The 15,627-nt window shown below is 43.5% G+C and overlaps 1 protein-coding gene across 12 annotated transcripts in view; it reads left to right on the top strand.

Moving 5' to 3' along the window:
- The window catches only part of MAP4K4 (mitogen-activated protein kinase kinase kinase kinase 4), a 170,877-nt gene that overhangs the window by 142,942 nt on the left and 12,308 nt on the right, over window positions 1-15,627 (top strand). For 4 of the 12 annotated variants that reach the window (XM_040584705.1, XM_040584708.1, XM_040584703.1 and 1 more), the window contains 8 exons: window positions 654-751; window positions 1,094-1,102; window positions 2,048-2,223; window positions 2,646-2,766; window positions 3,937-4,128; window positions 6,540-6,657; window positions 6,926-7,096; window positions 11,116-11,259. In XM_040584705.1, coding sequence (XP_040440639.1) covers window positions 654-751; window positions 1,094-1,102; window positions 2,048-2,223; window positions 2,646-2,766; window positions 3,937-4,128; window positions 6,540-6,657; window positions 6,926-7,096; window positions 11,116-11,259 — 1,029 coding nt within the window. The remainder of the gene's footprint in view (window positions 1-653; window positions 752-1,093; window positions 1,103-2,047; window positions 2,224-2,645; window positions 2,767-3,936; window positions 4,129-6,539; window positions 6,658-6,925; window positions 7,097-11,115; window positions 11,260-15,627) is intronic. The other 8 variants (XM_040584713.1, XM_040584711.1, XM_040584706.1 and 5 more) reach the window with 4 other exon arrangements.

Genomic DNA, 15,627 nt, shown 5'->3' with positions numbered 1-15,627 from the left:
GTAATGAGGGATAATAAGCCTCACTGGGAAAGACCTTTGAGCATGCAGTGTCCAAAGGTGGGTTAGCTTCCATTGCTCACTTCGGCTTGGGAAAGAGTAAGTGCAGAAGTTGTTGAGGAAGCATTTCTTTGATTTTTGATTCAAATTCAGTAATGCTGCATTTTCCTATGTGCAAACAGCCCAGTCTCCATGCTGTCATGGCTCCCTTCCTCATGTGTGCAAGAGCACATTTTGATGCTTGTTGCCTATCTCCTTGGTAGTTGTTGACACAGGGTACAGACTGCTATGGTTAGATCTCATCTGGAGTACATTGGATACTGATTCAGGTTTTCCAGCTTGTGGCCACAATTGAGTTACCCTCTTTGATTTACAGCTGTGTGACAGTTTACTTTGGCTTCAGTCATAGGTCAGCTGCACCTATACAGATCAGAGCTTACAATGGTTTTGTTTTTGTATAGTCCTTTGGAGACAATGTAATAGTGAATCAGTGAAACTTAGGTCTTGTTGTCAGGCACTGCCTGATAGCCTTCTCACCTCTCTTCCCCACTTAAGAGGGTGGAAGACTTAATTCTTAGTGAGGTAAGAAAACATACTTTAGTTCCCTGCTTAATCTGTTTTTTTCTTTGTTCCCTTCGGGGTCTTGACACATGCAGCATCATCCAAATCAGAGGGTTCACCATCGCAGCGGCATGAAAGTGCACCTAAAAAGCCTGAAGAGAAAAAAGAAGTTTTCAGACCTATCAAGCCTGCTGTAAGTTGCATCCACTTTCCCCTGTCCTCTCTCACTTTCAGGTAGGCCCACAAAAAGTACAGTGTGGGCTTCCATTTACGGTGCCATTGGGGGTGAACTTCAGCTTGGGTTGGTGTTTGTATGTGTGGGCCTAGCAGCATGTCCTGGGCTCTGCAGTTTCCTGCACGTATCACAGTACTTTGAACATTAGAATTTGCTCTGCTTCTGGAATTGATTTCTGCTCTCTGGTCTTCTTTCTTCTAACCTTTGCCTTTCTCTTTCAATCCTGTGCTTCCTTCCTGGGGCTGGACCAATGATTGTACATTTGACCTGAATGTGCCAATGCTGGGCTGAATGGTGCAGGGAGAAGTGGTAAGACCTTAAATTGTTGCTATTTTCTGTGAAAGATTTCTGACATTTTGAAGAAAATCTGACTGCTGTTACCGTTGATTACAGCTCTATGACAGGTTGTATCTGGGGAATCACAGTGGGTTTTCACTTTATTTCCAACTTGCCTTAAAACTTTTTTCTCCTGTCGTTACGATATGCACTAGCACCCAAATCTGTCAGTTAAAGCTGCTTTCTTAAAGAAACATAGAGGTTGGTTCTTCACTTCTGGTAGCATAATGTGTGAAGTATTTGCCATAAACTGTGCTCAGTTAAATAAAGCATAGCTACACAATTGTGAGCAGATTGCTCTGACTGCAAACCTGGTTTGCCCAAACTCCAAGCTGCAGAGAGAAAAGCATCTTATGTCCCATACTGTTTGACAGTTGTGTGTGACTGAGCTGGTGCTAGTGAATCTGACTTCTCAGGTGAACTCCTTAGTGCAGATCCATGCAACTGGAAATGGATCAGAAGGTTCCCAGGAGATCAGCTCTCTGGTGAACTGTGCCTTGGGTGGCTCACTAAGTCTCAGGATCTTTCCTGCTACCTTGCTGCCTAGATTTCTTGTGGTGGATGCTATCGACCTGCGAAGTTTAGGAAAATGAACAGTGACATTCAGCCACTGTGTGAGAGTGGGACCAGGTGCTTGTTTATGTCCTTCAGATGGTATAATGGGATAAACTGAAGTCATATCAGGATAGTCTGGATTCAGAGTGTGCACATTTTTCTGTATATATGCAAGGCATCCTTAGGTTGACTTTCTTGATGTTTTATTTATCAGAAAGTGAGTTTTGGTAACTATCAGGAATGAATAAATCAGAGGAAACAATACTGCTGGGTCTATGGAAACACAACAGTGGACAAGTTTGTCTTGCAAATTCTTATCATCTCTTCCTTGCAACATCATTTTGTTCCTCCCTCTCCCATCAGGATTTAACTGCATTGGCAAAGGAACTGCGAGCGGTAGAGGATGTGCGACCTCCACATAAAGTAACAGATTACTCATCTTCAAGTGAGGAGTCAGGGACAACAGATGAGGAAGATGATGACATGGAGCAAGAAGGAGCAGATGAATCTACTTCTGGACCAGATGATGTCCGAGCAGTGTTAGTTCTTTTAACGGTGTTTTGCCTTTTTTTTTTTTTTTTCTCCCTTTTAGGGGGTTGAATGAAAAGGACGTTGGTATTTTGGCTTGTGCGTTAGTTCTTTCAGCTTACAACAATCTATGAGCAAGACATAACAGCCTTGTACATTCACATTTTCAAACACTGAGGGTAATCTTTTCAAAAAGTAGGCTTCTATAAATTATGTCCTTTCCCTCTTCTCCCTTGATCCATTATAAAACAAGAACTGGTGTTAAACTCCTGATTTCTGTTTTTTTATAGAGAAGGTTTTCTAGACAGGTTATGTAAATATTGCACACTGGTAACAACAGAGATTAATTTTGAGTGTGCCTCAGTGCGGGGCAGTGAAAGTTAGGGCACAAGTGCTGTTGCCTCATTCCAGTTATTTCTTCTCTGGCAACTAGGTCAACGTTGAACTTGAGCAATGGTGAAACAGAGTCAGTGAAAACCATGATTGTCCATGATGATGTGGAGAGTGAACCTGCCTTGACTCCTTCAAAGGAGGGCACCTTAATTGTCCGACAGGTATTGCTTTTCCTTCCCTGTGCAGTGCTGCACCTTTTCTGTGCTCATTAACCCACTCGCTCATTCACCCATGCTGTTTCTACATTATATTTGTTGTTTGTATTATCAAGACACAGCTGTAGTGATTTTCAGAAGAGCAAGATGTTTGATGCATGCAAAGAGGAGAGTAGCCTTTCACCCCTTGCTTCTGTTTTGCATGCTTTCCAGTGACACCCATGGCAGCACCATGCAGAGTACCTCAAAGTCTGTGGGAGAGAAGGGTAGAAAAGCTGCAGGTGTGTGGAGCAAGTGTCTGGAGCAAGAACTTAGTTTACTTTTACCATAGACCCAAATGTGGCTCTCAGGAGTAGGGCTGGGAGGGAGGCTGGGGAGGAAGCATTCAAGGTTTTTCTAAATTGTTTTGAACCTGTAGTTGAGGGCATACAGAACACCCAGATAACATACACACACACTCGTACATACAAAGTTCATGCAATGGTTAGTGTGGGGGAACGGAGAAGCAAAATAGATGGTGAGGCAGAAAATGCAGACAGAGCTAGAGCACTGTGTTGACTGTGAAAATATCGCATTCTTGTGCCTCTGAAAGATGATTCCCTGCTTTTAAATGAGCTCGTGTGTTAATGAGTGTGCTAGCTTATAGGAGTTTCCTTGGTAATCGCATTTCTGAATTTCATAACTGAATGTCAGTTTCTTAATTGAGCCCTCTGGTTTGAAAATCAAGATTTCATGCTTATTGTTTTAAATAGTTAGCTGAAGGCATTCACCAGACAGTCCAAGCTCCTATCTGTATAGGATTTAAGTTAGTTTCAAACAAAACAATAGAGGAAGAAGTCCTCTCCCCACCCCCAAAAATGTACTTGTCCACATTGTGGTGGAAGACTTGCCAGCACAGTTACTCTTCTGTTAATTAGCTGGCTGTGCGAGTTAACCACATGAACTAAGCTTTTGCCTACCAGAAGAGGTGGGAATTTGCTGAATTTTCGTAGCTCTGCCCACTTTCCCTTTCTATCCAGGCATCAAGGCATGGATTATCAGCTTACTTTAAAAAATAAATTAAACAAAAAATGTAAAAAAATGGTAGGAAGTGAGGGAGAGAAGGAGAGAGGTTGTTAGGGATATAGACCTTTAAGCAGCACTTGAGCAAGACAAGTGTGCCTGTTTTTTCTACAGAGTACAGTTGACAAAAAGCGTGCCAGCCATCATGAGAGCAATGGCTTTGCCGGTCGCATTCACCTCTTGCCAGATCTCTTACAGCAAAGCCATTCCTCCTCCACTTCCTCCACCTCCTCCTCCCCATCCTCCAGCCAGCCGACACCCACCATGTCCCCACAGACACCCCAGGACAAGCTAACTACTAATGAGGTATGTCTTACACCACAGCTGGCTGCTTTCATAGGGTTATAGCAGCATTGCCTAGTAGCTAGTTTGCAAAGGAACTCCAGCCAATCTCCCCTGCTTTTTTTTTCTGTCACCTTTGTTCCCACCCCTCAAATAACACATTTCAGTTCTGTGTAAGAAGCCCTTAACTCTAGAGCAGTCCCACGCCAAACTTGCCAGTTTACTATTTTTGCTTCCTCTTAGTGAGTCATTAATTGCATGGCATTTGTTTTAAACTAAACTTGACTACCGCGTTTTCAAGCCAATACTCTTTGTAAATTCTGTTTTATTCTGGGAGTAGGCTAATTGCAAGCAGTGTGCCTCTTAAAAATTAGCCGTTAAGTTTGTCTTTGTTAGTAAAGGCTGGGCTGGTAACTCCGCACCTATGAGGAGCTGCTTGTGGAAACTCACCCTTCGGGAGAGGAGGTGGCTGTGGAGGGGTTTTGCTCTTTAAAGCTTGCCATATGGGCTGGGTGAACAAACCAGGTGTTGCCCGGGAGGGTTGTAAAAGCCTGGGGTATTGTTGCTTAGGAATAATGACTGGAGGAAAATCTTTGGGTTTTTTCCAAGTATGTGGGTACTCTGAAAAGCAGCTGTGTAAAGGTGACTGTTCTCCACCAGCGCTGGTTGTGTCCAGGTGGAGGAGCAAGGCTTCGCCATGGGAGAAGCTCCCTCTTGCTGTCACTGTCATGGGCTGATCCGGGGATGGTGCCTTCCCTTACCAAGTGCTGGTGGGCAAACCTGGTCCTTCATGTGTATGCAACTGCTTGCAGCAGAGGAGATGCACACGTGTGAATGAAGGGTGTCATTCACCCCTTACATACATCCATTACACCCTAGCTGTAAGCAAGGAAGGAGCCCAGTGTAGTGGCTCCAGTCCTAGCTGGGTGGAGAGCCTGGCTTTTGGGAGAGCCTCTTTCAGTATGCAAGCAGGAGTGGTACAGGGGGAGTAAAACTCGGTGCAAAGAAACTGCTGCTTCTCAGGAGTGCCATGTTGCCATGTAGGCATGCAAGTGCTGTGATGAGGAGAAGCTGCAGTGAGCTGGGTAGGCTGATGGCAACGCTTGTGTTTACCGCAGGATCAAGAATGCTCTGAACCACGTAGCAGGAGGGTGCGTGGGAGGGTTTCCTCCTGGAAATTCAGTTAGCATAATACAATTTTCAGCTATGCTTCATTGGTCTTTGATCTTTCTAAAAGCACACTCTTATAGGTTACAGAGATCAGTTATTGATCCAGTGATATGCTTGCTCATTACTTTGATCTAAGCAATAAATAAGCAGGGTTCAGTTAACTCAGCTTGGGAAGTGGAGGCTGTGGCAGTGGCTGGTGGCGAAGGAGCCTTTCAGTAGTGAGCTGTGCAGAGGAATGATACACTCCTAAGATTCCTTGCTGTTTTTTCTGTAGAGAGCAGAGGCTTAGAAAGATCAGAGGCTGAAGATAAGTTGATGATAAAGAAGGGTCTCTAACTACGTTTGTGTAAAGCTGAGCAAAACCCCAGTACTACTTGATATAACTTACCTACATGCACGCCCTTCATATATATACTTTTTTTTCCCACTTGTCCCATTCTGCTTCAGTATGCAATCTTGTCACTGTAATACTAAACTGGCAAGGGTTTTTAAGTCATTCCATTTCCACTTTTAACAGTTCATTGTTTCACTTGTCTTCTTTTCTTTATGTTTTTTCATGTTTAGACCACATAACTTGGCAAGCATCAGTGATTTTATCCACTACATATTCATAGCTTCATATCACCGTTTGCTACACCTTCCACACTAATGAGCCCCTTTGTTCGATACAGGTTTAATATGTTGCTTTGTCAAATAAAGGTGGAAGAACCTGCTGCAGCTTTCTGGCAAGAGGCTCAGTTTAAACAAAATAGGGAGAACGAACAGTAGTGGACATTGAAACATAATCCATCGTAGAAGTGAATGCTTGATCCCAGATGGTTCTGATTTTGTTGTACAAGCCAAGACATCAAACTTCATAGTTTATTAAACTAGCTCACATTAGGAGATACTTCATAAATTCAAAAACTGTAGATAGTGGACAGCTTGCAGATAAGATAGCATATGTACATTCAAGCAGATTTTTAAAAAAAGAGATATTCCCTCGCTTTGTGCCTGATTGTAGTGGCCAGTCCTTAAAAATCTTTGCTAGCAGCTGAGATGACAGGGATGACAATTTAGCTAATTACATTTCGCTGTAACGTGTGCAGTGTGCATATGGTCTAGTTCAGGTGTGGTGCCTGCAGTGCGTTGTGTATCTTTAAAGGAGGTATAAAAGCTTGGGGAAGCTCTGTAGCATAATTCTGTAGTGACTTAAAAATGTTGGTTGTTGTTATCCATGCTTTTTATTGTCATTAATATTAATAAAGTTGAAATTTACGTTGCAGACTCAGTCCGCTAGTAACACACTCCAGAAACACAAATCTTCCTCCTCCTTTACACCTTTTATAGACCCCAGATTACTACAGATTTCTCCATCTAGTGGGACAACTGTGACTTCTGTGGGTAAGTAAAGTAGCCGAAGACGACAATTGAAAAAGGGTTCAGTGACTTCAGTGGCTCTTTAAAGTACTTACAAATGTTACCATCATGCTTTTTATTTGATTTGCAATGGATTGCATAGTTTATTTCTTTTTCCATTTACATTTCTTACAAAAAGAAAGACTTGCTCAGTATTCTCAATTACTGATTTGGGTTGTATGGTGTAAAGAATTTATGGCCAGAATTTAGCACTTGAGGGATATTACATGCGCTTTACTTTTCTTCTTTTCAGTAGGATTTTCTAGTGAAGCAATGAGATCAGAGGCAATAAGGCAAGACCCTACGCGAAAAGGATCAGTTGTCAATGTGAATCCCACAAATACACGGCCACAGAGTGATACCCCAGAGATTCGCAAATACAAGAAGAGATTCAATTCTGAGATACTGTGTGCTGCCTTATGGGGTAATGCAAGCCTGTTTCTCCCTTGCGTCCTGCACTTTTGAAGTGCGCGTGTGCCAGTGTGACCATACAGTCTTTGAGAATGTATCTGTGAAACCTTAGCTCTTTCTCTGCATTTATTCAATGCTCGTTTAAATCTTTTTGTTGCAAGAGTTGATCGTTATTGGTTTTTATAGTATGTTGCTTCTGCTTTGATATAATTTCCCACTGCTGTATACATGCTTCTGATGGCACAGTTAAGACTTTATTCAGCTGATCAGGATGTCTTTTTCAGCTCTATTAACTCCTGCTAGTACATGTCTTGCAGCTTTTGGGAGCTTGTAGTCATCTTTACATTGTATATCTGGTGCACACAGGGTATTTCTTTTGAAAAACAATGATCCTTTTGAGCCTTTTGCTAATGTATTGTTGCGGAGCTTGATTAAGATGTGTTTCGTAAGATGACTTTCCACCTCAGTCATCAGTTTATGTAGGAAGGAAGAGGAAAGAGAAGGGTAGGAAGGACATCTTCCACTGTGAGTCTATGACTTGGTCTTGTTAAGAGTAGTTAGTGCAGAGAGAAGCTGGGTATGGGATGTCACTTCACCAAGCGTGTCTGGCCTTCTTGTCATAAGGGATAATTTATGTCAGTGTCAGTTAGTCAGGAATCTGTGCTGGTGAAAGGCTTGGAGCAGTGCCTATGATATGGAATCGCTGCTGCAACACCCAGCAAAAGCTTTTGTCTGCTGCGTCATTTCTTTCTAGACCAGAATCTATGGGGCCATCTGAATTTTTTCATTATCTAGATGTTAACAGATGATGCTTATGTATGTTTTGTACATATTTATCTAGTATCCCTAAACTTGACAGACACTAAACATGCATGAATATCATTTTAAAAACTGTGAAGAGAGTTGGCCATTCCCCTGAGTCACAGGATGATTGTATGGGTAACACAGTGCACTTCTCTTGTTTACATCTTCACAGCTCTTTACAAGGCCTTAGTTCTCTTTTGGGGTTATTTCCAGCATTTCTTGTTTCTCAGAACAGCACTGTTGTCCTGTCCCTCTTGCCTGCAAAGCCATGCCAATTAAATAGCCCTCCCGACATGTTATCTTCCTGTCTGCTGTTTTCTTTGCTTCCAGAATTTACTGGTAAGAATTTTTACCCCAATGCTGTTTCTGCATGTATTCATGTGAGTAATTATCTGATAAAGTGAAGAGTTGTGCAAATTTAAACTTCCAGGCTATGAGAGGGCGAAGTCAGAGAGAAATCATACAGGATCAGTAAAGATGACTCATGATTTCTCTGATCTGCTTTGTTTTGCCAGTAGCAACTTGTGCTAATGGTTTTATGTTTCTTTGATCTACGTATCAGACCGTTATGGTGATTTGAAGTATAGGTGTTAAATCCTAGAGGTGTTTTACAGCTGTAACAAAGCACTTCCTTGTTCAACAATTAGGGCCAAACTGATAGTGATGCAAGCTGGTACACATGCTTATTTCTTGATAAGGTTTAGCTTCTTTTACCCTTAAGCAAATTAAGCCATTTCATGGTGATGTTTCTTAATCAAAAAGAAGGGGGCTTGCTTTGCTTTGTTTTGCTTTGCCTTTACCAGTTATCTGGCAGGTTTCTGACTGCATTAGGTCTGTGATGCTGTTTCTTCTAGTTCTAAGTGGTGATAGTCAACGGTAATGACATGGATGCAGTAGCATAGATTTTTACACCCAGCCTCTACAGAGAGCCTGTACTTTTTCAGGAAGCATTTCCATTTGTTTGAAAAAACAGAACTGCTTAATTGTAGGGTGGTGGTACACAACAACAGTGCCTGCATTTTAAAGTACAGGCACTTCTTGCCACCAGTGTGTAGTACCTCATTAGTTTCATCTCAAAATGCATATAGCTAAGGGAAGGGGTTGGGGATGGGCACACATGTAAACTCGAAGCAGAAACACCTGCACCACAAAGGCAGCAGAGGAAGAGATGGGGGTGGAGGTGGGAGCAGTTGAGCCCTGATGCACAAAGAGGGAAAGGGACCCTGGGGGAGCAGTGTGCATGTGGCTTGCTTTGAATTGTAATCCACTCTAGAAAAAAAATACAAAAATACATGCCAAAGCTGAATCACTTACGGCTTTAGTCAATGGATCCTGGAGCTGCAGTAGGGAGACTGACTCAGTACTGCGTGCTTTGTTGGCTGGTTAGGTGCTGCTGCAGCCTCTGCCGAGCCCTGACTCAGTCCGTGCCTTGTTCTCCCTGCCTTCTTCTGCCACTTCCCACTTTGAGGGTATCTCCCAGTATGGGAGATGGATCAGTGTCTAATGTGTAATGCGCCTGGAGGTTGTGGGATGGGATCCAGCGGGTGCAGACCAGTGTGGGGGATGCAGAAGCAGGAGGAGGGCAGAAAGGGGACAGAGGGAGGTATCGTCAGCTGAAGGAGAGCGTGGGAAGGTGGCAGGCCCTCTCGCAAGGCATGCTGTGTGCCTGGTGGCATCCGTGGTCTTTCCTGCCTGGAGGAGGCAGAGGAGTATTGGAGCAGCAAGTCTGAGCAAAGAGACGTGATGGTTTCTGGGGAGTGCTGTGACCTCTGAAGTTTCCTTACTGAAAAGACGAGAGAGGAAAATTGGAGATACGCAGTGTGGTGTCCGACCTTTCCATGTGCTACGTCTGTTTTTCTCACCCAGCCAGAAGTTTTTCAGACTGCTGCAGCACCAGCAGCTCAGGCCCCTTCCCCATCATTACCTCCTCCTAGCTGCTGCTCTGCTCCCCTCTAACACTCTGCCCCTTTGGGAGACACCTTGTGCCCCCTGGGTCTGGGTGACTGTGCCCTCCCTTTTGGAAACCACTCCCATGCCTGGTAGCCAGGACGGTGTTTAGGTAGCGTTCCTCCTCCTTGTGAGCAATGCCCTTTTTTGATACTGTGAGAAGGGATGCCGCTGCTAGAGATGCAGACTGCACCGAGTTACAGACTCCTGTGCTCTGAGCCCACGTGCTGCGCTAGAGAAGGTTCATCCATTGGCACCAGTAAAGTTATATCTGGGGGTTAATTGTCTGACTAGGGATTAAGGCCATTAAGCAGTATCATTGTGATCATCTTGTGTGCATTTTGCTTTTCTTACTTCATTATTTTATTATGCTTAAGAATGACAAGTTTTATGTTGGGATCGCAACCTAGAAGTCTAATAAAGGGAGTCATGCATTTGGTTTGATTTCCATTCCCTGCACTGTATCTGACCTGTCTCTGCACAGTTTGTGTTTCCTGGAGTGAAACACTGTTGCAAATAAATAGTTACAAAATAACTATTAGTGACAATACATTAATAGATTTTTAAAACCTAGTCTAATATATATAAAAAAGTAAAAAAGTATTTTATTTTAAATACTGAGGTTTGTGGACTCTTGGAAAGTGTTCCAGTGGATGTTTGGACCTTTGTGTAAAGAAACTGGCCTACTGACTTTTCTTGTCTGTATTTGCTTCATCTTTAGGAGAAATCTGTGGATACACAAGATTACTGTAATTCCTCTGGTTTTAACATTCAGATGGAAAAGATAGTTGGGAAGCTGAGGACCAACCCTGTGCCGATCCTTTTACAGGAGGGCTGTACCACAATCTGTTTCTCCCAGTGGAGACCAAGCCCCTACCACTGTTTTTTTTGCAATGTTCTTGTCAAGAGCATCCTTATAAGAACCCTCTTACCAACAGCTAATAATCTTCCGAATATATAAGCTTGGGTACCACTTTGTGCCTCACCTCTCCTCCAACATTAGCATGCCTTTTTGTTTAGGAATTGGTGCTCTAGAAAACTCTCCATGGTCTACCAGTCTGTCACTCCCCTGAGCGCTGCAACTGGGTGTCAGTAGTCACTGTGGGCAGGTAATTTAGGAAGCCTCTACATCATGAGATCTTTTAGGCTGCAGGCAGCTGAGACCCAACCAGCAGTGTTTAGACCTGCTTGAAACAAGACAGTTGCTATATCAAGCATCAGTTTATCAGAATGTGTGGAAAATCTGCTTGCTAACTTGATCTTTGGTTTTGTTTTTTGTAGGAGTGAACTTGTTAGTGGGAACAGAAAGTGGTCTGATGCTGCTAGACAGAAGTGGTCAGGGGAAGGTTTATCCACTCATCAATCGAAGAAGATTCCAGCAGATGGATGTACTTGAAGGGCTGAATGTCTTGGTGACAATTTCTGGTAAAGTTAACTGTTCATCATGATTTTTTCTGCCATCTGGCATGGCATGGCAGAAAGGTTTTCTTGGCAGCCTGTGTGCTGGGGGGGGGAAGTCTTGACTTCACTGAAGTCAAGTGGGTTTTCCATCATTTCATCCGAGTCTACAGTTTGTTAATTTAAGTGAATCATTTTCCACACAATACTTTGTGCCTGCTTGCCCCCTGTCCTTCCTCGTGTGGGAATGCTGCACCGGTTTAAGGGAAATGTCTGGCTTTGTTTGTTTGGTCGGTGTTTGGGAGCTGTAAATTAATGCTTTGTGAAGTTTGTAAAAATGGCATTCTTTCCCTCTGTCGTGATTACTTTCAACCTGGCCTCTTTCTAACCAAAACATGATTTGCTTTTTAGGTTTAAAGACATCTTTTGTGTTAAAATCTGTAGAACGGGAAACACTCTTGCAAGTAGGAAAATAAGAGTGATGTGCACTGAGTGTGTGTGTGTTTGTGAGAGGGGACTGCAATGTGTACATATTGTGGACATTACCAGTGTGAGAAGGCAGATTGGTGCCGGTTTTGGCCTTGCCTCTCACTGGGTGCAACTGCAGATGGCAGAGCAATGGGAGATGAAGGGTGGTGGTGATTGTTGTTTGTTTTGTGTGCGCTGATGAAAAAGGTGTTTTATGAAGCTTGAGGTTCCAGACTCTGTGGCTCCAGAGAGTTACTGATTAAGGGCATCCTGCTGTTAAGCAACTTGACGTGGTGCACTGTTGATCTTTCTTCACAAGTTATCGTTCATCCATTCACCTTCCTTTTGGTTTGTTTGTGAAATCAGCCTTTACTATACTGCTCATGTGTGACAGAGAGAGGATGTTAAATGAGGTTTCTCACAGTGGCCCCTGTGGTGTTGTTCAGAGCCACCCAGAATTTTCTTGAGGCTCCAGAACTGCTCTGACTCCACTGGCTCTCCCAAAACTTGTGCAAAAGGACACACGCTTAGACAATTGAATGCAATTTCATGTAAGCTGTTTGAAAAGCACCTTTTGGTAGAATTTATTCTGTAGTAGACCTTGTAAACAAAAATATTGTATAATCCGACTTGCATAAAATCTGTTGTTTTGAAGCATACTCTACACAGACAACAGGCATCTGTGATTCAATCTTGTGTGTAATTGTTTTAGGTTTATTTACGTTTGCATCAGTCAAGATCTGAGTACCCTGACACATCCGTTTTCTTTGTTTCCTTCAAAACTATTGCTTCCTCCATGGAGACACACTACATTAACCCTTAAGAGATCAGCTGATTTTTGTCTAGTTTATACCTTCATCTCTGTCTCATCTCCTCCATTTTATGGAGTACAAGGCAGGAAAGAGGCATCCCTGCCCACTGAGAGGCAGGGCTGGGGGAGCATACTCAGCGAAACCATGATGTCGTTATGCCCGGGCTCCTCCTTATATTCCTCTTGGCTTCTGCACTGCAGTTCTCAATTTAAGCTACACTCGTGATGGACTTCCTTTAGTGTCTTTTTATTTGCAGTGAGTTGCTCTACCTCTCCAGGCAAACAAGAAATGCTGAAATAAGGTAGTCTTTCTACAAATGGTCTGTTTTGGCATATTGGTTATGGAGTTGCCTCTGAGCTTCATCCCAGGACTGCTACCACTTCGCTGGGTTGACTCCCTACAGTGCACTCGGCTGTATGCTCCCTTGACTTTTTCAGGAAGTGATGTGCTGACAGTAGTGAGGATTGAAAGGTGTCACCACGTTGTGCCAAGAAATTGCAGTGCATTAGGATTTCGAGGGGATTGACACTTAGAATTGCTTTTAGTATGCACTCTTGGGTCTCAAAACCTGAAATCAGTTCTTTCCCCAATTTATATCTAAAATACAAACCTTTTTGACAACAAAGCTTTTGATACTGAGATACTGAGCTGCTGGTACAAGAAAGCTTTGCAGGTCAAAACAGAATAGCACATTGGTTCTTCAGTTCATACTGTTGGGAGGCAAAACCAGTTTTGGCTGCTCAGGTAATTGAGTGCTGAGAGTTGTTAAAATGCTGGAGTAGAGAGCAGCAACGTGCATACAGAACATGCTCCACTTGTGGCTCCCTGAGGGTTTTGCCAGCCCAACTGGCTGATGGTGGCACTTGAGAAGGTAAGAAGGGGTGACAGAGTAGAAGAACTGGTTGGAATCTGCCTGCTTAATAATTAAAACCCACAGCAACAGTAAAACCAAAAACTCAATACAGGAAGAGGGACTTTACATTTGAAACTATGCGTGTGGGAGAATCAGAGCCAGGAGTTATCCAAGCCACTGACTGATCAGTTCATTTGATGACTGGAGCAGGGTTTTCTTTCTTATTTCAAGACCATAACAATTAGACCGAAAAAACCCCAACCAACACCCCACCCAGATTTTTGAGACCTGTTTAAATTGACTGGTAGAGATTTAGAAGCAGAAAGATCTCATCCCCCCACTCCCAATATGAACATTAAGAGCAGCATGACTTGTTGAAATACACGCGTAGCCGTTTATATAACTAACCAGCCCTGCTCTTTTCATGTCAGGCTGCTGAAAAGCAGAGGAATTTCCTGTCTTGTGACTTTCCTTGTGGTCTAGACACTAAAACACAATGGAAACACACTTGAGATATTTCTCTGTTGTTGTTTTGAAAAATGTTTCTGGCTGGAGAGAAATACCCTGGTATACATCATGTGGAAAAAAAAAGCAAAAAAAAGCCACATGCTGGGAAATTCCCATGTGTACTGCTCATCCTGAGTCTTCAAGTTTGACTAAGCAACCAGGGAAGCTAAAGCCATGAAAACAGCTGAGGCAGAAGTTGTCTCCCAGTGGGCAGGGTCTTGTGATGGTTTTTAAAACATTCAGTCTTGTACTGACCTTGAGCCGTCTGAGCTCTTCCTTGTCCAGAACTGCAGTGCCTTCTGGTTTGGACTATATTCCCTGTTCTTCAGTGTTTCGAAAACATGCCTTGTGGTTATTGTTTTCAGTAATTTCATGGGAGGACCTTTCCTTTGTCAGATGTGGGACTTCTGAAAATATTGTTTCTTGCTCTAGTTCCTTTTCCAAATTTTTAGAAAGCTACGGGAGTGGTGGGGTTTTATCCTTTTATGAAACACGGCTTCATAAATATGAAGTCAGGCAATAAATCAGAGTGCTCATTTACTGCCAAATCTGCTGTCACATCTGTGATGTGGATAAAGAAAGGGTGGTGCAATGTTACTTCACATTTCATTTCGTGCCATCAGAGCAGAGGGGCTTTTAAAATTAAACAGCAGGTCCAGTGTTTGAAAATGGGTCTCCACTTCCACTTCAAACCTAAGCTCAGTTAACAAATATTTGACTTTGAAACTGCCTCTTTTCCTCCTGCCCTTCTCCATCCGAGTAATCATAAAAAGTTCTTTTGGACCATGCATCTTTGTAATAGAACAGTCTGTGGCTCTGGATTCCATGGAGCAGTCTATTTGCAAGCTGTGGTTCCCCATGTGCTGCCCCAACCGCTGCAGCTGTTTTTCCCGAGGATCTTTTCTGTGCAGGGATCCCCTGCCATCAGGGTAAAGGCTCTGTGCTGGCTCCAGGACCCCAGTGTGGAGCTGGCTTCACACAGCAGGATGGTCTCGATGCTTAGGCTTCATGTCCTGCTGCAGCGAGTACCCCCTGATACTGTACACCCATCCCTGTCCCTGAAATGAGCAGCCGGCTGCGAATTGATCCATCAGTAGGCATCGTGTGAAAACTTTAAATACAAATTGAAGACATCAGCTAAACTCTATAGCTGGATCTGGCTGGCAGGCTGCCAGCTGGGTCATCCTGACAGGTCGTGGCTTTCTGCTGTGTAGACCTGCGCTGTATCACTTGGCCAGCCCAGCACTGACCGCAGTACAGGTCAGCTATCTTCCTCTGAGCTCCAGGGGCCACGAAACATTGTCCATAGTCACATGGCTGCCTCATTGCGGCTGGTGAAGCACCAGCATGGAGCTGCTCCACTGACACGATGAGTCCCTGAGAACATCTCCTGTTTCCCTTCCTTGCACAGAGACTTAGTTGGGCCTTATTAATGGCTCCTAGTGAAAGCAGAGGTGATCTCTCTTCCTTGCCTCCAGCTGTATCTGTGGGACTGTAATGGCTTAAGGCAGCAAAGCAGCTGGGGAGGGAGGATGCAAGCTTCGACTGTGTGTGTTTAGGGCCACTTTTTGGCTAGTTTAGCAAATGCTTCATAGGCCATTAGTTTTAAGGAATCACTGATAAATTTTATCTTGAACCTGGCTCTGCATTCGAAGAGGCCTTCTCATTGAGAGTGAAGAGCTTGAGCTGTGTTTTGATGACCGTGGCAGATGCATTGTCAGTTGAAGATAGGGCAGTCTGAAGAAGTAGATTCTC

This window comes from Falco naumanni, chromosome 2 (genome assembly GCF_017639655.2).
Source record: "Falco naumanni isolate bFalNau1 chromosome 2, bFalNau1.pat, whole genome shotgun sequence".
NCBI lineage: Eukaryota > Metazoa > Chordata > Aves > Falconiformes > Falconidae > Falco > Falco naumanni.
This window is presented reverse-complemented; position numbering and strand designations above follow the sequence as displayed.